This window comes from Theropithecus gelada, chromosome 16, assembly GCF_003255815.1.
Source record: "Theropithecus gelada isolate Dixy chromosome 16, Tgel_1.0, whole genome shotgun sequence".
NCBI classification, from domain to species: Eukaryota; Metazoa; Chordata; class Mammalia; order Primates; family Cercopithecidae; genus Theropithecus; species Theropithecus gelada.
Genome location: NC_037684.1, coordinates 60,406,865 through 60,421,963, shown reverse-complemented (window position 1 = coordinate 60,421,963; position 15,099 = coordinate 60,406,865). Strand labels below are relative to the sequence as shown.

The 15,099-nt window shown below is 43.9% G+C and overlaps 1 protein-coding gene across 1 annotated transcript in view; it reads left to right on the top strand.

Moving 5' to 3' along the window:
- Window positions 1-15,099, top strand: part of ZZEF1 (zinc finger ZZ-type and EF-hand domain containing 1) — a 143,076-nt gene that overhangs the window by 42,095 nt on the left and 85,882 nt on the right. Inside the window, exons 10-16 of the mRNA XM_025362949.1 lie at window positions 4,722-4,813; window positions 5,454-5,602; window positions 10,689-10,800; window positions 11,825-12,040; window positions 13,139-13,239; window positions 14,008-14,177; window positions 14,825-14,958. Of these exons, the coding sequence (XP_025218734.1) occupies window positions 4,722-4,813; window positions 5,454-5,602; window positions 10,689-10,800; window positions 11,825-12,040; window positions 13,139-13,239; window positions 14,008-14,177; window positions 14,825-14,958 (974 nt within the window). The remainder of the gene's footprint in view (window positions 1-4,721; window positions 4,814-5,453; window positions 5,603-10,688; window positions 10,801-11,824; window positions 12,041-13,138; window positions 13,240-14,007; window positions 14,178-14,824; window positions 14,959-15,099) is intronic.

The following is a 15,099-nucleotide window of genomic DNA, read 5'->3' as shown; positions in this document are numbered from 1 at the left end:
TTTTTTTGAGACGGAGTCTCGCTCTGTCACCCAGGCTGGAGTGCAGTAGCCGGATCTCAGCTCACTGCAAGCTCCACCTCCCGGGTTTACGCCATTCTCCTGCCTCAGCCTCCCGAGTAGCTGGGACTACAGGCGCCCGCCACCTCGCCCGGCTAAGTTTTTGTATTTTTAGTAGAGACGGGGTTTCACTGTGTTAGCCAGGATGGTCTCGATCTCCTGACCTCGTGATCCGCCCGTCTCGGCCTCCCAAAGTGCTGGGATTACAGGCTTGAGCCACCGCGCCCGGCCTCATCCGTCTTATTGGCCGCCTCGTTATTGTCCTCTGTGTCCCTTTTTCCCTCACTGGGCTGATTTGAATCTTGCTGATTCACTAGAGGAAGTGGAATGTTCCAGCAATAATCAGACATTGAAAGGGACTGGCCTTGCTGCTTTGTGTCTGGTTCTCCTCGGCTTTCCTCTCAGCAGTGCGTCCTCCTATATTCTCAGTGGTTGCCTCTTCTCTGTCCTGTTTCCCGTCTTCATTCTCAGCACTCGTGGAGTGCAGACCCTGGGAGACCATGCTTTTCCCAGCTGCACCTCCTCTCCTCAGTGCTCCTCTTCAGCAGTAGATGCTTAAAGCAGATTGTTTCCCTACGGGCTTCCCTGAGCAGCTCAGCCTCTGCAGAAACGTTTTCTTTACTGCATCCATCTCCAGCCATACTGAAGGCCATGACTGGCTGTGAGGCTCCTGCCATTCTAAAGTGGGTGGGGCTGGGAGGAGGTGCTGTTAACTCCTTGTCCCTTTCCCTTCCCTTCACCCAAGAAAGCCAAGACCACCCTGCCAAAGGCCCTCTGCGTTTTTCCTTCACTTGCTGAAGATTTGGAATTTTTGTTCCTGGAGCATGTGAGGATGTGCATTTTTTCTTTCTTTCTTTTCTTTCTTTTCTTTCTTTCTTTCTTTCTTTTGACAGGGTCTCGCTGTGTCACCCAGGCTGGAGTACAGTGACGCCCGGGTTCATGCCATTCTCCTGCCTCAGCCTCCGAATAGCTGGGACTACAGGCGCCCACCACTGCGCCCGGCCAATTTTTTTATTTTTAGTAGAGACAGGGTTTCACCGTGTTAGCCAGGATGGTCTCCATCTCCTGACCTCGTGAGCCACGGCGCCTGGCTGAATGTGGATTTTTAACACTGTTCATGGGCATTTCTCCTGGTAGTAGATTTTGCCAGCTCTTGTGCCTGGTCTGATTTGAATATTTTGTTATTCTACCTGTGTCTTTTACCTGCCCAGTTCTCCTTCCTGCTTTTTCCCCCTCTTAGATTGAGTGGGTTTTAAAAATCTAGCTGTAGTTTGTGGTTTTGCTCTTTTTGCCATGTGCCTGAGAAGCACAAGGGTGGGATGTGAATGGGTGTGGGGAGCACTGGGTTCCTCCTGCTTCCTCCCTTCAGCCATCACTATCTGCTGCTTGTAATTCAGGTTTGGTGTTGGTCTGTCTTGCTGCACTGCAAAAAGTAACCCTTAAGAGACAGACAAGAGGAAAGTACTCATGGCCAGAGCTGTTGGGTTTGGGGGTGATTTTTTCTTCCCCTTGTTGGAGTAAAAGCTCTTCTCATGGGTACATGTCTGGTTCTCCAACTGTGGGGAAGTACCATTTTTGGACAAGTGCCACTGCAGGGCCCACAGAATGCCCAGAGAACTCAAACGCTGATACTTCAGGGGGCTAACGTTCCTGGCAGTCACTAATGTCACTTGATCTGGTATTTTAAAGGAGTACTGGGTGCTACTGATAGGAACGGAAGTGGTAGATTTATTAAATCCTTTAAATCTAATTGGTTATTTTTTTTTTCCCTGTCATCTAAAAAGAATAAATTTGGCAAGTGGAGGGCAGGGTGTCAAAACTTGTAGATTTAAAATACCACAGTTCAGCCGGGTGCATTGGCTCACACCTGTAATCCCAGCACTTAGGGAGGCCGAAGCAGGCGGATCACCTGAGGTCAGGAGTTCGAGAACAGCCTGGCCAACGTGGTGAAACCCCATCTCTACTAACAATAGAAAAATTAGCCAGGGATGGTGGCAGGCACTTGTCCCAGCTACTTGGGAGGCTGAGGCAGGAGAATTGCTTGAACCCGGCAGGCAGAGGTTGCAGTGAGCTGAGATTGCGCCATTGCACTCCCACCTGGGTGACAAGAGCAAAACTCTATCTCAAAAAAAAAAAAAAAATCACAGTCAAACCTGTGAGCTAGGCTGGGCACAGTGGCTCATGCCTGTAACCCCAGCACTTTGGGAGGCAGAGGTGGAAGGATTGCCTGAGGCCAACAGTTTGAGACCAGCCTGGACAACATAGTGAGACCTAGTCACTACAAAAAATTTAAAAAAAATTGCTGGGCATGGTGGTGTGTGCCTGTGGACCTACTTAGGCTGAGGCAGGAGGATTGTTTGAGCCCAGGAGTTTAAGGCCGCAGTGAGCTATGATCGCACCACTGCATTCCAGCCTGAGCAGTAGACCGAGACCCTGTGTCTAAAAAACAAAAGTGAAAAATGAAAAAATACACGTGAGCTGGTTTCTTACCCAGAAAAGGAAGCACAGAAGTTTTATTTATTTTTTTAAGGTTTTGTTTTTGTTTTGCCTTTCTGAAAAAATGTAAATGCGTATTTGTTGGCAATGTTATTTTAAAGGAGTCTGATTCTGTTGACTTAAATTATTCCTTTTGCTACTACATTGAGACTAATTAAAATTGCTGATTTATCATTTAACTTTTAGACAGTACTTTAGCCTTTACACAGATTTATTTTAAATAGAGATACCCAGGCCTCTGGGAAAAGGTGACAGTTCAATAATTGGAATAGCTTTTAGTATTACTGTTAGCAGAGTTGGGTGAATTTTTGGTAATGTGGATTCTTAAAATTGCCTATAGAATTGCTCTTTCATAGAATTAGATCATATAGCTCCTGTATGAATTAGAAAAGATTCCTTTGGATTTAATTTTCTTAGTTTTGGTGACACATTTTGCACATTGTCTTTATAAATTTTTGTTTTCTTGAACTCAATGTAATGAAATAGGAAACATGAAATTGGTTTTAGTGTTGTCATTTTGATAGGCAGAATTGTTGAGAACAATACAGAGTCCCAGAAAAAAAAGCTTATTTAATGCTGAGTTATATCATTTACAGAAGTTTGAAAGACAAAGGCAACCTTGGGTCTAGCAGAAGATTTTTTTCGTGAGTTGTTAAAGGATAATTACCAACAATCAAAAAAGGAAAATAGTGATTATCATACAAATACAAGTGAACACATGGCATACTTTTAATGTATTTACTTTATTTATTCATTCTTTCATTTGAGACAGGATCTCACTCTGCTGCCCAGACTGGAGTGTAGTGTTGTGATAATAGCTCACTGCAACCTCCACCTCCCAGGCTTAAGCGATCCTCCCACCCCAGCCTCCCAAGTAGCTAGGATTGCAGGTGTGCACCACCACCATGCCTGGCTGAATTTTTTTTTTTTTTTTTTGGAGATGGAGTCTCACTCTGTCACCTAGGCTAGCTGGAGTACAATGGTGCAATCTCGGCTTACTGCAACCTCCGCCTCCTAGGTTCAGGCGATTCTCCTGTCTCATCCTCCTGAGTAGCTGGGATTATAAGTGTGTGCCACCATGCCCAGAAAATTTTGTGGTTTTAGTAGAGATGGGGTTTTCACCATGTTGGCCAGGCTGGTCTCGAACTCCTGACCTCAAGTGAACTGCCTGCCTCAGACTCCCAAAGTGCTGGGATTACAGGTGTGAGCCTCCACAACCGCCTTGATTTTTGGTGTGGTTTTTTTTTTTTTTTTTTTTGGTAAAAATGGGGTCTCATCATGCTGCCCAGGCTGGTTTTGAACTCCCAGGCTCAAGTGATCCACCGGCCTCAGCCTCCTAAAGTGCTGGGATTACAGGCATGAGCTACCGCACCTGGCCCAGAGTTTTTATTTAGCTCAATTAATGAGGGAACCAGTAAGATGTTACAAACATTTCTAAGGAGAATTCATAAAATACATATAGACTAATAGGAATGCTAAAATCAATTTACAAATAGATAGAATATTGATCAGTATCCATAAGGAATAATCAGCAACATTTCCACAGAACCCAGTGTTTAGTTCTGTGGACAGGAATCCCGTGCATCACTACCAGTATTCTACTACTTACAGAACTGTCACATAGCTTAGAGACCATAAAAGACAGAGACGACCCAAAGAGCGGATTGGTTAGGACACCCAGTGATTCTTTTTTTTTTTCCCCCCCCCCATTTCAAAGCCTTTCGTAAACTTTCCTGACAAAGTGTTGTAGAAGCTAACTAACCCCTTTCTCAGCCTCTTAGCCAGTAGGCTTCATCAGCCCAGCCAGCCATCAACCATGGTTGTAGGTGTGGCTCAGGAAGACAATTGTGCAGTCTTTTGTCGCTTTGGCCTAAATGTTTTATAAACATTGATTTTCTTATTGTTACCTCAGAGCAGGGCTCCCTGTGAGGTGGAGGAAATTGTGCCCTGAGAAAGTCGTACCTGGTCAGTTCTCTGCTTGCCTAGCGGCTCATCAGTGGGGTTCTTCTGTCCAAAGAGGGAATTTTTTCTCTAATTTTCATGAAGATATCAGACCAGTTACCCCCCCCCCCACCCGCCTCAAAGGATATGCTTTGTTTTTGTTAATCTTAGTTCTCAGGACTATAAAAATGGGTTAGTTCCCTAACTTGAGTTTTTCCTTTTTTCAGGTTTTCTTACAGAGACTGGAAAAACCAGAGCCAGCACTATTTTTTCTACCGGAACTGAATCTTCCTTCCAAGTTACACAGATAAGAATTATGGTAATTCTCGTGATACCTTCTTTAAGCAATGTTACTACTTTTGTTTTGTTTTTAATTTTTGTGGGTACATAGTGGGTATATATATTTGTGGGGTACGTGAGATGTTTTGATTCAGGCTTTCAAAGTGAAATAATCACACAGAGAATGAGGATGAGCTATCCATCCCCTCAGGCATTTAGTCTTTGTGTTATAAACAATCCAGTTATACTGTTTTAGTTATTTTTCCATGTACAATTAGGTATTATTGAATATTACCTTTTATTACATTTCAGAAGTCCACGTCGTTGGTGTTTTGCTTTTTTTTTTTTTTTTTTAAATCAGACCTATGGCTGACCATGTCATTGGTTTTTCATTGAACATTTAATGATTATTTATTCTGTGTCAGGCCTGTAGCAGAGGGCAGGGACACAAAGATGGATAGATTGTAAAGTCTTTGAAATGGTGAGAATATAAGGATTGAGAAAGTTAAGGAACATTTCCTGGGAAACAGCTTTTGTATTTTTTCAGGGCTTAATATATTTGAAATTTTGTTCATTGGTCTTGTTTTGCTTTAACCTGTTTGAATTTAACCATGCTGGAAACAAAATGGCCACAGAACTTTTGCCTCTTTGATAAACTTCGTCCTAATCTCTGTTTCCAGGTTCGACGTGGTGGCATTGGTGCCCAGTGTGGGTTGGTATTTGCCTATAACTCATCTTCTGATAAATTTTGTGCAGAAGAACACTTCAAAAGGTTTGAAAAATATGACAAATGGAAGCTTCAGGAGCTCAGGCAATTTGTAAAAAGCAGGTAAGAAGGTAAAAAATCTTTGTAGAACAAAGATCTACAGAACAAAAGTCTTTGTAGTTAATAAGAATGTATTCATGCTCATTAGTGAACTATGCTTTCTTGTCTTTATAGAAAAAGTGCCAGTAATCTGTCTCAGTGTCCTTAAGCATTCATTGCTTTCTAGCAGCATATCTGAAGATGTGTATGTTAATTTGTTCGTAGCCTGTTACTCAGTCTCTTTTGTGACCAGGAGCACACATCTTCACAATGGCTGGGTAATGATCCATCTGTGCCTGAATTGCGGACAGCCTGTGATCTGCAGCCATTCCCCAACCCCCCTTCTCCCATTCCTGCTTTTCACAAACATGTTTATTAAGTACCTACTATGTGCCAGGCCTGATGCTAGGCGCTAAAGATACTGTAATGAGGAAATTGGCATAGTTCTTGCTTTGTATAGCTTACTGTTTAGCTCAGAAGACAAGTAAGAAAACTTGCAGTATCAACAGTGTTATGAATGTTCTGTAGGGGAGAAAAGGCGCTGTGGGGACACAGGGCAGAGCGGCTCTCCTGATCAGAGACATCTTTCTAGAGCAAGTGTTGTTATGCTGTTTATGAAGGATGAGTTGGAGTTGATCGGCCACTGGAAGGAGAATGTCCTAAGCAGAGAGGGCAGCTTCATGGGTCCAGAGGTGAAGCATGGCACATTGAAGGAAGGGGCAGGTCCCGCGTTGCTGAGGGATAGTTGGAGGGAGGGTGATGAGAGAAGCAGCTGGAGAGCTGGGAAGGGGCAGGGCATTCAGGGCTTTGTCTCTGTTTCTCTATCCTGAAAGCGTTGTGTGAGGGGGCATGTCGGGGGAATGTGTTGAGGCATTTCCGGAAAAGCGAGGGGTTCAACTGCGTGTTGTAGAAGCACTGCTCAGGATCATGTTGTGTGTAGTGAGGACTGGAAGAGGGCAAGTCTGGAGGCAGCTGGGCTGGGAGGAGGTTGTCACTTATTACCTAGGAAGCCAGAGATGTGGGTGACCCCTGCTAGAGCAGCAGCAGCAGCAGTGGAGAGATGTGGACCGAGAGACCACTTAGAAGGGAGAAGTGACAGGACCTGGTGATTGACTGAACGTAGAGCAGGAGAGGGAAAAAAGCTTCATCAGCAGTGAATCGTGGCTTTTGGCTTGAGCAGGTGGGGAAAAACAGGTTTGTGGGGAAGATGATGAGCTCAGATTTTGTTCTGTTGAATTTGAAGTTCTAAGAAACCTTTGAGGTGTTCGGTAGCCAATTGGATAAACAGGTCAGGAGCCAGGAAGAGGAGTTTGTGCTGAAGGTACAGATGTGAGAGGCATTTAAACAAGAATTTAAAATGTAGAAATAGGCCAAGTGCGGTGGCTTATGCATGTAATGCCAGCATTTTGGTAGGCCAAGGTAGGTGGATTTTGAGCCCAGGGGATTGAGACCAGCCTGAGCAACATAGTGAGACCCCGTCTCTAAAAAAAACATAAAAATTAGCTAGGCATGGTATCGCGTGCCTGTAGTCCCAGTTACTTGGAAGGCTGAGGCGGGAGGATCCCTTGAGCCCTGGAGGTTGAGGCTGCAGTGAACTATCTTCACGCCACTGCACTCCTGCCTGGGTGACAGTGAGATCCTGCCTTAAAAGTAGATAGATAGATAGATAGATAGATAGATAGATAGATAGATAGATAGATAGATAGATAAGATAAGATAGATAGATTAGATAGATAGATAGATTAGATAGATAGATAGATAGATGATAGTAGAAATGGAAGAGATCATTCTGCAAGAGTGTGTGAACTGGGAAGAGAAGAGAACTTAGGTCAACAAGAGACACACCAGGCTTTAAGGGGCAACAAGGAAAACTCAGCCAGACAAGCAGCAGGAAAGCCAGGGCCTCGTGAAGAAAAGCTGTGTCCTCATGAAGCCGAGGGAAAATAATGTTTGAGGGAATGGGCGGTGGTGTCAGATGTTACCCAGAAGTCAGAAGATAAAGTCTAAAAATGAATCTGTTGGATGTAGCCACTGGTGCCCCCTTGGAGAAGGTTACCTCCCTTATTGCTATTAGTGAGTTAAAATTCAAGGAGCTAAAACAAGAAAAAAAAACAAAAACAAAAAAAAACTCGAGCTGAAACCCTGAACTTGCTTACATTATTTCGTGGATAATGGATTGCTGGTGTTAATAGAAGTCTTTAAATACCATCCATCGCAGTGCCACTTGAGCTTCAGTGTGCATACCCATCAGCCAGGGAATTTGTGAAAATGCACATTCTGAGTTAGGAGCTCTGGGTGGGGTCTGAGACTTAGATTTCTAACAGGTTCTCAGGGGATTCTGATGCTACCTGTCTCTGGACCATACTTGAAATCGTAAGGATCCAGAATGAGTCGCTCTTCTTGCTGCAATTCCTTTAGCAGCATTCCTGACAAAGGCTCGATCAACCTGTCTACAATACTGTTGATGGAAAACTCACCACGTATCAGGCACTTCAGGAACCAGAAGTTGTTCAGTTGAAATGCACATTTGTAGTGTCTCTTCCGTGGCCTTCATTTCAGCCCTCTAATGGATTCGAACAAATGTCCTTCACTCCTGAAATCTCTGTTCCATTACATGTGGATGCCTTTGTAAACACTGCTTTTCTTTTTAAATAATAGCTAGAGATGACACTGGGTTTTAAGCAGCCATGTCCTACTCTCGGGACAAAGTAAAATAGGTCATTTCCCCTAAACCTGCTGTTAAACAAGGTCTACTATGTGCCAGGCCTGATGCTAGGTGCTAAAGATACTGTAATGAGGAAATTTGCATAGTTCTTACACAGGATGATTTTTTTTTAACCTAAATACAGGCCTATTCACCTCTCTCTTAATGATTTTAGCTCCTGATTCCAGCCTGAATGACTCTTAAATCCTGATTTTGTTGGCCTACGTATTCACCATTCCCTCTCCAGTTTGGAAATCAAAATGTTAATGTGCATGCATTTTCTTTTTGCCTTTTTTTTGGTCATATCCCCTTGGTTAGGCGTTGGTCAGTCAGCGTGCTCCAGGGTCAGCAGTTGGTGCTGTGCATACGTAAGAGGACTAGTATTCAGCTCTCTCCCATCTTGCCTACTGTGTAGTGCAGCATAGGGGACAAGACTGCTTCTCTCTGTTCTCTGGCACCCTGTCAGCTTTCTGCATCTCAGAGATTTCCTTGACAACTTGCAAAGAGTAGATTAAAAAATCTTCAAGCTTATAATATTGATGAACTCATTAATATGGTTTTGGGTTAAGAGAATACCATTTCCCATTAGGGTTAACTGTATCATGAAAGGTTTATGCCAAGAAAGACTTACATTAAGAAGGGACATTCTGCCGGGCACGGTGGCTCACACCTGTAATTCTAGCACTTTGGAAGGCCGAGGCGGGTGGATCATTTGAGGTCAGGACTTGAGGTCAGAAACCAGCCTGGCCAAGATGGTGAAACCCCATCTCTACTGAAAATACAAAAAAATTAGCTGGGTGTGGTGGCGGGCGCCTGTAATCCCAGCTACTTGTGAAGCTGAGGCAGGAGAATCTTTTGAACCTGGGAGGTGGAGGTTGCAGTGAGCCAAGATTGTGCCACTGCCCTCCAGCCTGGGTGACAGAGCGAGACGCCATCTCAAAAAGAAAAAAAAAAAGAAGGGACATTTTTTCTCTCTGTTACCGAACCTTCTCTGGATTGTCTTCTTGCCATAATTCCCTCTTTTTGGTAGTTTTACCCATATAGAATACTGACGTGTCACCAGCTTGGTGGCTACATCACAGACTGAATAGTGGAAAGTTTTAGGAATGTTACTTGGAAAAAACTGTTCTTTTTCTCCTTCTTATTTATTTATATATTTATTATTATTATTATTTTTTTTTTGAGGCGGAGTTTCGCTCTTGTTATCCAGGCTGGAGTACAGTGGTGCGATCTTGGCTCACCGCAACCTCCACCTCCTGGGTTCAAGTGATTCCCCTGCCTCAGCCTCCCGAGTGGCTGGGATTACAAGCGTGCGCCACCACGCCTGGCTAATTTTGTATTTTTAGTAGAGACGGGGTTTCTTCATGTTGGTCAGGCTGGTCTCGAATTCCTGACTTCAGGTGATCTGCCTGCCTAGGCCTCCCAAAGTACTGGGGTTACAGGTGTGAGCCACCATGCCCGGCCTTATTCATATATTTTTTTGAGATGGAGTCTTGCTCTGTCACCCAGGCTGGAGTGCAATGGCATGATCTCAGCTCACTGAAACCTCCGCCTCCCGGGTTCAAGTGATTCCCCTGCCTCAGCCTCCCAAGTAGCTGAGATTACAGGTGTGTACCACCATGCCTAGCTAGTTTCTTGTGTTTTTAGTAGAGACGGGGTTCACCGTGTTTACCAGGCTGGTCTCAAACTCCTGACCTCAAGTGATCCACTCACCTCAACTTCCTAAAGTGCTTACAAGTGTGAGCCATCGTGCCCGGCATTTCTTAGTTACTTAATTCCTGAAAAAGGAATAGCATTTAAGTATTCAGCTTTTAAAAAGAAGTGGCCTATAGTTGTATCTCTTCAGCCTTAAGGCTAGAATGTTTTTCTGAAAGGACTTCTTAAGAAACAGACAAGAATACTGAGGCCTATGAAGGCTGGGGTTTTGTTTTTTTTTAGCTCCAGGATCTGAAAGCCTTCAAACTTTTACCCATCAGCCATTGCAAGTGGCCCAGACCTTTACATGGTCGTAAACATGTTAGCCAGACCTCGGGAAAGAAAACCAAGCCTACCTCTTTTCTGGCACCTTCCAGAAGCACATGCCAGCTGTTGCATCGTGCCTTATTCCTGAGTGTCTCATCCAAGAGGCCTGACTTCCTCTCGCATTCTTCAGATGAGCCAGTTATTTGGAGAAGCAGGCTTTCTCCTTAGTTCCCAGTTCATAGAGAAGGAGACTGAGCAATGGAAAGGCAATACTACCAACTGTCTTATGTGTTCACAGGGTACCAGGTACCATACTCAGCTCTCGGTTGTTCACTGACGGGCTACAGATACAAGTTACGTGCCACTTAGGTGATACCTTATTTATTAGACCCTTGAGAAATTTCAGAATAAGAAAATGTTTTGTGAATACTCTTGTCTTTACAGGATTGGTTGCTCATCTGATGACCTTGGAGAGGATGATCCTATTGGCTGGTTTGAACTGGAAGAAGAATGGGATGAAGCAGATGTCAAGCTGCAACAGTGCAGAGTTGCCAAAGTAAGCATTAGTGAGTTGTTTGCCCACTCCCCTGCTTTTATTCTGTGTTTTTGAGTGGTGATTGTGTATCAGCCCTGTGCCAATGCCGGAACCCCAGAGGCGAATCTACCTTCAGGGAGTTCATACTCTGTTGGAGAGACAGATGTGTAAGACAGTGCGCTATGAGCTATGATAAAGGGAGAAACAGAGGGCTGTTGGCACCCAGGGGAAAAATATTTAACTCGAAAGCTTCTCAGGAAAGGTGGTGTGATGCCAAATGTTGGCGACTGATTAAGTTGTCATCTTTAGCCAGGCTACAACGTGTGGAGGAGGGCATCTTGGGCTGAGAGAATAGTGAGAACACAGACATCAACTTAAGAGAGATGTGTTGCTGTAGAAAGGACCAGTCATTATTTGGCTACTTAATTTTTTTCTAAACTTTGGATGTAAATCTCAGGCTTGAATAAGAGAATTAGGAACTCTCTTAAGGGCACGTAATAGTAGGTGCTTGGTAAATATTTATGCAGTTGAGTAGTGTGTTCTGAAAGGCCCTTAACAACGAGCTCTCACTGTAAGAAGCAGGTAGTTTGCATGAAAGTTGGGTTTGGAAAATGGCCGTAGATTTGAGTGGACAGGACTGTTTTCCTGGGTTTCTAGCAGAGGGGTTGCATGCATCATTGGGGGCTTTGAGATGGAGGGCATTGATTGTCATCGTCATATATCTGATTTCTGTTTCAAAATGACTGCCACAGAGCAAACCTACTTTTATTCATCCTCTCTTCCTGTTTTTGCCTCTAAGAGGGAGTAATGATGCAACTTTCCTTACTGTAATCTACCCAAACGTGACTTTATTCAACATTTGTATTGTCTTTTTTTCCTGCATACTGTAAATGCTGGACTTAGATTTTGTGTCCTTAGTGCTGAGCGTAGTGTTTCCTAATAAATTAGAAAAATCGTAGGAAGACCTTCCCGTAAAGGCCTTTTCCCCTCTTCATCAGTATTCCAGGATTCTGAGTTCTTTTGAAATCTCTCTTTTCCTGTCCAGTATCTGATGGTGAAGTTCCTCTGCACCCGTCAGGAGTCAGCAGAGCGCTTGGGAGTGCAAGGCTTGAGCATCAGTGGGTACCTCCGGCCTGCAAGAGCAGAAGCAGAACAGAGTGTCACCTGTGCGCACTGCAGAAAGGACACAGAGGAGAGTGTGTGTGGGGCCACGCTGCTCCTCAGGACCCTTCAGTTTACCCAGCAGCTCGCCCATGACCTGGTAGGGCTTCCTCAGTGTTAGACTGCATTCCTTTAGGAAAAGTGAATGACAGTATTCAGAGAAATGAACACCAACTGATAAAACCTGGCCCTGCGGAAGCCAATAGGACAGACATTGTACTGCTGCAGGGACATTAAAAGCTGAGGAAAGTGAGCTGTTGGCACTCATGGCATGAGTCAATGAAGTGGCCTGTGGCCATCAGTGTGGCTTCTCCCGGAGTAGACCTACAGACACATCTTCAAGAGCCCTGGCAGTGGCTGCCATGGGGAAACAAACAGAACAAGTTCATGGGATTTGCATCTTCTTTAAGTCCTAGAAGAATTATAACTGAAGTCTAGGTGAATTCTCATTATTTACTGAAAATACGAAAATAATGGCAGGATTTCGAATCAAAAATGATTTTTCGATTTCTGACTTTTTTTGATACTGACTCTTACAGTCAGTAATATAACACAGTGACAACTCACTCAAAGGAAGATTCTTAAAGCCATCACCATAGCCTCGGGAGTTCAGTGGAGGGGGCCCTCGCATGTGTAGTGTACAGCAGTGTCCGCTCTTGAGCCCCATTCTGCTTCAGGGCACATTCAGAGGCTGGTGACTCAGTTCATATAAGATTTGTTTGGTCTTTGTTATTCAGACCTCCTATGTCAGTAGAAAAGAGCAAATGAGAAGGAGATGCCTGGAAATAACAGACATGCTTACCGAAGGGTTGATAGCTTTCAGCCCACACGTGTGGAGGGCATCAGTATATTGTCATACAGTCCTGGACAGTAATCATCCAGGAAAGATTGGCTTATGTGCTGGGTTAGGAAGTCAGGAGTGTTCATGGATACATGTGACGTGTGTGTCTGCGGGGGGGTGGTTGTGTATATATATACACTTACATACATACATATAACACACACATATATTTTAGAAAGTTTCAAACCAAAAATAATTGTTGGCAAACCTTTTCATAGTAAAGAGTAAGCATCAGCAATATGAAAGTCTCACTCATGTAGAGCCACCTCATCCCTTTACAACGAGAAGTAAATGAGGCATTACAGTATTTCTCTAAATGCATTTTTCAATTTTATTTATTCTGATCTTTATTTTTAGGTGCAGCAGAAGGAAAGTGGCTTAAAATACAAATCTTTTCTGGACTTCACGGGTCTTGATTTGCAGATCTTCTGGAATTTTTACAGTAAATTAAAGCAAAAGTAGGTCAGAATTTGTTATAAGGTGATAATCACGTAAACTGAAAACACTGAGTTTTACTATTCTAAGGGGATGACTTTTTTTTCCTAATTTTTTTTACTTCCTGCCAGTGCTTGTGGTTCGATTTAAAAGATACGGTTATTATTGAAAATAACACCTCAGATTTCTATAAAATATTTAGGCAATAGTAAGCAGGTCGAGTATTACAGTACTGTCCTCATTTTACAGATGAAAAAGTAGGATCAGAAATGAACTTCCTGGCCGGGCTCGGTAGCTCACGCCTATAATCCTAGCACTTTGGGAGGCCGAGGTGGGTGGATCACAAGGTCAGGAGTTCAACACCAGCCTGGCCAATACGCTGAAACCCCATCTTTACTAAAAATACAAAAATTAGCTGGGCGTGGTGGTGGGCACCTGTAGTCCCAGCTACTTGGGAGGCTGAGGCAGAAGAATCACTTGAACGTGGGAGGCTGAGTTACGGTGAGCTGAGATCGCCACTGCACGATCTCAGCCTGGGAGACAGAGCAAGACTCGGTCTCAAAAAAAGAGAAAAAAAGAAATGAACTTCCTTCCCCACAGTGGGCAGAGTCAGATGGGATCTGTTTCCAGATGTCTAGTAGTGTTCTTTCTGGTCCACCCTTCTTCCTCTCAGTTGGCATTATTTTCACCGAGCCTGACACCCAGAGGAAAGTCCTTTGTACAGCTATATGGCTTTGGAGAGTAAATGCAACTTGCCCTTTTGCTCTCTGATGTTTTTTGTCTTTCTGTAGCCCGAGGGAAGAATGCATCTCTGCCCAAACCCTGCTTCTGCAGCTCCTCCAGAGCTGCTTCTCTGTACTGCAGGGAGATGTACTGGCTGCTTCTGAGGAGGAGAAACCTCCAATCCAGAGCCCTAAAGGAGTGGAGGCTGCCAAGGAGCTCTACACACACTTGTGTGATGGTAGGGATTTGGGTTTTTTCTTTAATGCAACCCTGTGTGGGTAGCCTGGAGGGCCTTTTGCGATAGAGAAGAGGGGTGTCCTATGATGATGCGAGCCAGAAAGTGATTGCTACTGTGGGAATCCCCCACAGAAGGATTGTTGCTGTGGGAATCCCCTAGAAAGGGATTGCTGCTGTGGGAAACGAGTGTTTCCTCTGATGCTGAGTTACTAGTTTGAGTTCAGGATTTATTCCTTCCTCAACTGACTTCTCTTCCTCCTGGTTTCAGATCTATAGCTGTGTTGTGTTGAGAGTCATTCCTGTCGTACTATTGAGCCTTAACTTCAACTAACTCACTGAGATGAGACTGATAGATTGAGGGGGAGTGAAACCCGTGGCCATCTGAAGTTACACTTAAGGCTTTGCCAAGTTGTGTCTTAAAAGGACAGGGAAGTAATGACGTAGAAACTGATACATATGGTCTTTGTTTTAGTTAAATGTAACCAAATAAAAGGCAATTTTTTGTACCACCTGGCCTGTACAGAAATACTTCTTCACTCTGGTATTCAGTACAAAATGGAGAGTAGTGAATTTATAGGCTAGTTATAGCAGATGTATAAGCGAATAGATGGAATATATGAAAGCTGATGCCATTGTTCATTTTATCAGTGGTAGACAGGGTGGATGGAGACTCTGTGCCCATGGAGATACTAAAACAAGAAGTCAGGAATACCCTTCTCAATGGGGCTGCCATCTTCTTTCCTAATCGACAGACCCGGCGGAACCATCTCTTCACCATGATGGTAATTATTACTAAAAGTCTGGATTCAATTTCTGAAGTCTGTGAGGATGAAATTTGCTAGGCTTTGTTATCTCTGAATATATTGTCTATTGCAACGTCCCAGATGTTTGTTAATATTCTATGCAGAGCTTTGTGTGGGACA